The 5,751-nt window shown below is 39.8% G+C and overlaps 2 protein-coding genes across 3 annotated transcripts in view; one reads left to right on the forward strand and one right to left on the reverse strand.

Moving 5' to 3' along the window:
• The window catches only part of LOC106957564 (uncharacterized), a 9,032-nt gene extending 3,908 nt beyond the window's left edge, over positions 1–5,124 (forward strand). Inside the window, exons 2-4 of one of the 2 annotated variants that reach the window (XM_015048952.1) lie at positions 31–114; positions 145–726; positions 3,370–5,124. In XM_015048952.1, the coding sequence (XP_014904438.1) occupies positions 31–114; positions 145–726; positions 3,370–3,465 (762 nt within the window). In that variant the 3' untranslated portion in view covers positions 3,466–5,124. Of the gene's footprint in view, positions 1–30; positions 727–3,369 lie in introns of both variants that reach the window. The other variant, XM_015048951.1, reaches the window with a different exon arrangement.
• The window catches only part of LOC106957563 (thyrotropin-releasing hormone-degrading ectoenzyme), a 162,778-nt gene that overhangs the window by 68,629 nt on the left and 88,398 nt on the right, over positions 1–5,751 (reverse strand). The window lies entirely within an intron of this gene.

Consider the following 5,751-nt stretch of genomic DNA (forward strand, 5'->3'; position numbering starts at 1 on the left):
GTAATAAACATGCTCTGCTCTTTGCTTCAGGGTATTGGCCTGGGCGCACTGCTGGTCCTCCTCTTCCTGGTTGTCTGCTTCTCTTTACTAAAGTGGTGCAAGTGCTGCAAGAAACGGTCAAGATGCTCTAAGTATTGTAAGAATTGCTCAAATTGCTCTGACAAGCGCAACAAATGCTCAAGTTGCCGTGAGTTAAACAAGGAACACTTCAGTTGCTCTGACGTCTGCAAAGAATGCTCTAAACACTGCCAGAAATGCGCAGATTGCTCCAAGTTTCGCAAGGAACCGTCAAATTGCTCTGACTGTTGGAAGAAATGCTCAAGTTGCTCTAGCCAGCGCAAGAAATGCTCAAATTGCTTTAACTGCTGCAATGAATGCTTAAGTTGCTCTGACTTCTGCGAGAAATGCTCTAAATTCTGCGAGAAATGCTTAAATTGCTCTGAGTTTCGCAAGAAATGCTCAAGTTGTGTTGACTGTTGGAAGAAATTCTCAAGCTGCTTTAACTGCTGCAAGGACTGCGTTTACATTGATGGAGATGGACCCTATGAGTTGATCATCATACAAGAAGAAGAAAATGTTGTGAATCAGATTTTGAAAGAAAGAGCCAAAGAAGCTCTGAAACAAAAGGTTCAAGAAATAATGAATAAGAACAAGAGGTACAAATATATTAACTACAGTGATGCTGCCCAACAAATTATCGATCAACTGTGGCTACAAGAAGAAAAGGTAACCATTATACATCTGTATTCTTTTAACTAATCTGAGAACAAAAGCCTCTCATCTTAAAGCAGAAATAAAAAAATCTTTTTATTCTCTGTTAAAGACAATAAATGGCTTCAAATCAGAGGAAACTTCAGCTCAACAAAATGATTTAGAATAGAGATTTTTTTTTATCCTCTGAAAAGTCAGACATTTAAACTCACTGAGATCACTGATCTTTAAAGAATCTGGTAAAACCCAGATGAAGGTATCATGGCTATGTAAGCTGCTGATTGGTTAGTCCCAACAGCTGACTGTCAGTACCACTGGTTCCGGTTCTGCTCCGGCCCAGAAGTCGGTTCTGCTAGAAGAACCGTTCTGGACATGTTGGATCTCTGGGCTTCAGGGAATCTGATGAGGAGCTGCTGACGTCTTCCTCAGATGGATCCAGAGTCTGGATCCATCTGCAGCAGGAAGCAGCTTCACTTCCTCTTACATGTGAATCTGTTTCCTTCCCCTATCAGATTCTCCTTCTGGGTTCAGAGCAGATTTCTCTGCTGTTTTCTGTGATCAGTAGCAGAAAGTAACAGCTGTATACCTCCATGATGCTGCAGTGAAGCTGAAGCTCTCTGGTCTGATGACTTTCTTGAGAGAATTTCAGGATCAGGTTTATTTGTATATGTCGGCCTGAAGGCAGTTCAATGCTGTGACTTTAACGTCTCTTCCTGCGTCCTCTCTGTGCGTCTGTGTTCTCGGCGGGTTGGTTGGTTGGTTGGTTCAGACGTGTCCGATCAGGTCCAGAACCGGATGAAGCTCCTTTACTTTACGACGCGCCCAGACATGTCAGTAACAGCCTTCACTTTGTCATGATCTGGTTTTAGACCCTCAGCTCTGGGTAACTGCTGCATGAAAACAAACTTCTTAAAACAACCAGCAGAGCTTCACCTGGTGGCCCATCGGACCTGTAGTACCGTCTAAACATCAGGACACAGTGACAGTTTTAATAAATATGCAAAGAGACATTATAAGAGTTACATCCTGTACATTTAATAACAGGAATAATGAAGATCATAAATGACATGCTGCCCCCTGAGATGAATGAGCTCAGCACCGCCAACTACCTCTGAGTTCAACTGGACCAGAACCAAGACAAAGTATCCCAGCAGTGAAGATCCCATCACCAGAGAGCCTGGCTCCATTCATGCTGCCACTTTCAGACACATGGGACGTTGTTCCAGTAACTCCAACCCACTTTTCCCCAGAAAGGGAAGTCTCTAAGGGTGCGTTTACACTGCAGCCTGAAGTGACTCAATTCCGATTTTTTTGACGTAATGCGACCTGTATCTGATCTTTTCATGGCAGTGTGAACAGCACAGGTCGGATTCTTTTTCAAGTGTGACCCACATCCGATACGTATCCGATTCATATGTGACCTAACGTTCAGGTCGCATTCATCTGAACTGAACGTCACTGATTCTCAACAAATCTCACTATTCCGCGACCTGATACGCGCAAGTGGGAAGAAAAACAACAACCATGATGGATTATATGAGGATTAAGTTGTTAATATGCTGCTCTGGTTGGACAACAACTTCAAATATATAAGCTAAGCTCCACCGTTAGCCTCCATGTTTACTTCCGCAAACACTGAGGTCTTCTTCTTTTTATGGCAGTTGGCAGAACACTGAGAACGCTGACGCTATTGCGCCCTCTACTGCGCATGCGGGACACTTTCTGGTCGTTGCCCGTTTACACTGCAGAACACATACAGGTCGCATTTACTGGCAGTGTGAACGGCCCCGGCAAAAAAATAGGAATTGAGTCACTTCAGGCTGCAGTGTGAACGCACCCAGAGAGAACAGAGCGACCAAATCGATTCTGGACAAAGGATAAATTTCATTTATGAAATTCAGCTCTGGAAAAACATTTCTGCTTTATTTTTTTTTCTGTTAGGAGAACAAAAAAGAAACTTCCGAAAATAAGCATGAAGAGTTAAGTCTGTCTCCTTTCTAGACATCATCCATTCATCCAGTATTTTAATTTACAGCCTTCAGGAAGTAAGAAAGACAAAGAAAACAACAAAACAGTTTGGTTTGAATTAACTTCTGACAGGCAGAAAAATGTAGATTATAATCAGTGTAAACATCTGGTTTCTACTGTAAACATACTGATCTAACCTTGAATAGTTTCATTATTATGGATCTCTTTTCTGAATCCAGTCAGACTCCATGGTCTCCGAGTCGCTCAGCAGCTGAACGGATCCCTCTGAATCTAGAATCACAGATCTATGACAATACACACCCTGACATTCTCATTTCCTGTCTGTCGATGGCGGTGAAGGCGGCAGGAAACCAGGAGGAAACCTGGTTCTGTCAGGCCTCCCAGGGCAGCAGAGGCTACTATTAGTAGCTTCTGAATGGATGAATGTAGGGGAGAGCTTTGGAGTCCTCTGGACTGGATTAAGACTGTACAAGTACAGAGACCTACCATGTTACAATGAAAACATGGAGACCAAAGGCTGAATAATCAGATTCAAAACTAAAGAAACTAAAACTGATGATTTAATTAACCTGCTGACATTCAAACCAGAAACTAAAACAATCCCTGGTTTAAACGTTATTATTCTGTAAGCAACAAACTCAATAACTGGACTTTCTCTGTTCTGTTTAGGGTCCTAGTGGAGACCAGAGCAATGATCCATCAGCCGACCCGGTGAGCCAACACACAGACACCTCCATGCATGAAGTCCCTGTTTACTTGAACTAGACACCAGCAGGTTTCCTGATGTGGAGGCAGAAACTGGAGTACCCAGAAAACCCCACATGAGCAGAGCTCTGGGATTTGAACCATCAACCTTGTTGCTATAGCAACAGCTGTAACAACAACGTCACCATGAAGCCCATCAACCAGTCCAGTTAATCAGGACGGGTCAATTTATCCGACCGTCCTTACAGGTTATTATCTGAACTACTAAATGTTGATCTTCTCCTTAAATTTGTAAAATGTGATGTTGAATTAAAACAACTCTAGAAATATAGATCTAGATTGATTCCTACAAAGCAGCATAGATCCAAAACCAACTTTTTGTTTTCTATATTTTGCAACAATTGTGAGAGTGAAAGAGTGAAATCCTGAAAATCTGTTAAAGTGGGATTTAGAGGACATGTCCTAGTCAAAGACCACACCAAGGCTCCTCACAGTAACTCTAGCTGTAAAGTGATAGTTATGGAAACTTCTGGATCCATAAACAGATTCATGTTCCTGATTTAAGGTCAACAGAAACAGCTGATTGTTTTTAACTCTGAGAACCAGAATAATATCATTTATCATCTATTTATATCTGACTGAGGAAAAACTCAGCATCTGTTTGGTTTTCCGGTTTCTATGAAGTTTCTTCTAAAAGATTTAATACGTTTCAGGTGGAGCAACTTTCAGAGGGTCAGAGGATGAACAGCAGCTCATAAACCCTCAGCAACATGTTAAACTTTGGTTTTTGTTTTCCTGACACCAGAAATCTATTTACATTTGGGAAACTTGGGTTCTGTGGTGTCAGGGGTTAAACACAGCCCACATATGGAGGTTTAGTCCTCCGCCGCAGGTTCGATTCCCGGCCTGGTGACCTTTACTGCAGGCCTTCCCTTCTGTCAATTATCTATCAAATAAAGGCCACAACAGCCAATGAAATAAAAATTATAAGAAAATATCAGCAAAACAAATATTCTTTTAGAGTCAAAAATATAAATTTCCAGGGTCTGACTGGATGTCATATGAAAACAGATTTTTAAAACATGAATAATATTTTACATTTAGGTGATGGTTTATATGTTTTATTTCATATTAGTATGTTATATATTCTTTAATTTTGCAGCATATAAGGGCAGATAAAGTTAAAACCAGATAAAAGACATTATAAAGACATTAAATCAAATTAAACTTTCTGTTTTAGATAAATTAGGATTATTAAAATGATTTATGTTTGTTAAATAATTGAATAATGAAAGAAATTATTGTTCATCTGTCTTTTACAGCAGATGTTGAGATGCAGAAACAAGGTTTTGGTTTCTGACGTCAATCTGTCCTGTGAGCTGATTGGACTAAAAATCGATGGTTAGTCTGTCTATGTTATTCTGTCTGTTTTAGCATTAGCATTACTGTTAGCATTAGCTTTAGCATTAGTTTTAAGGACGGGGTTATGACCCTTTAGTGGATCTACTATTTTCTTAAGTTTTGTTTGGGTTTTTCAGGCCACGTGTCCTAGTTAAAACCTGAATACCAACTCTGTTGGCATCGTTCATTCGTGTGATCCTGAAGGCTGCTCGGTCAGCTGAAGGGTGTTGATGTTAACTGTCTGGATCATGTCAGGGTGACCTTTGACCTCCAGGTTACTGAAGAGTTTATAAATGATTCTGCAGCAACTGGAGCTTTTACAGATTTATTTAGCTCATTTTCTATAGAGTTACTGGATGGAGTGGCTCGACCCTTTGACCTTTTGACCTCAGGCTGTGATTCCACATGTTGAAGAAACGCTTGGCCTGCTGCGGGATGCTCAGAGGGACACAGATCTGTCCTCACATGGACGGCGTCCCTCAGCATGAAGCTGGTTGTTGAAATGATTTCAGTAATTCAGGGAAAGTTTCGTCTGATTTAATGAAATTATGATTTTTATCTGGTTCATCTGTAAATTGTTTGGTGTTGATTTTAGCTTTAGGAGGGAAACAAATCAATATTATGAACATTTATTCTAAATGCTGTAAATATTCAGTAAAGTTTTAATTCAATTTCTTAAACTGTTCATTACAGGATTTATTGTGATCTGAATATGGTTGCAGAGTTTTGTTGTCTTTGTTTATAAACATAAATCATTTACAGTAAAGTTTAACATTTAATGTCTGCTTGTCAATTTTGATTAATAAAGAATAAAGATTATTGACTGAAGTTTGTTACTGCCGTCTGACTGATAGAAATATATATTTATAATATTTATAATCAAACAAACTGATGATCATAAATATGTGGTTATTCAACAAGACATTCTGCTAAATTAAAGTATTT

Source organism: Poecilia latipinna, unplaced genomic scaffold (genome assembly GCF_001443285.1).
Source record: "Poecilia latipinna isolate Pla-1442-1.1 unplaced genomic scaffold, P_latipinna-1.0 Scaffold915, whole genome shotgun sequence".
Classification (NCBI taxonomy): domain Eukaryota; kingdom Metazoa; phylum Chordata; class Actinopteri; order Cyprinodontiformes; family Poeciliidae; genus Poecilia; species Poecilia latipinna.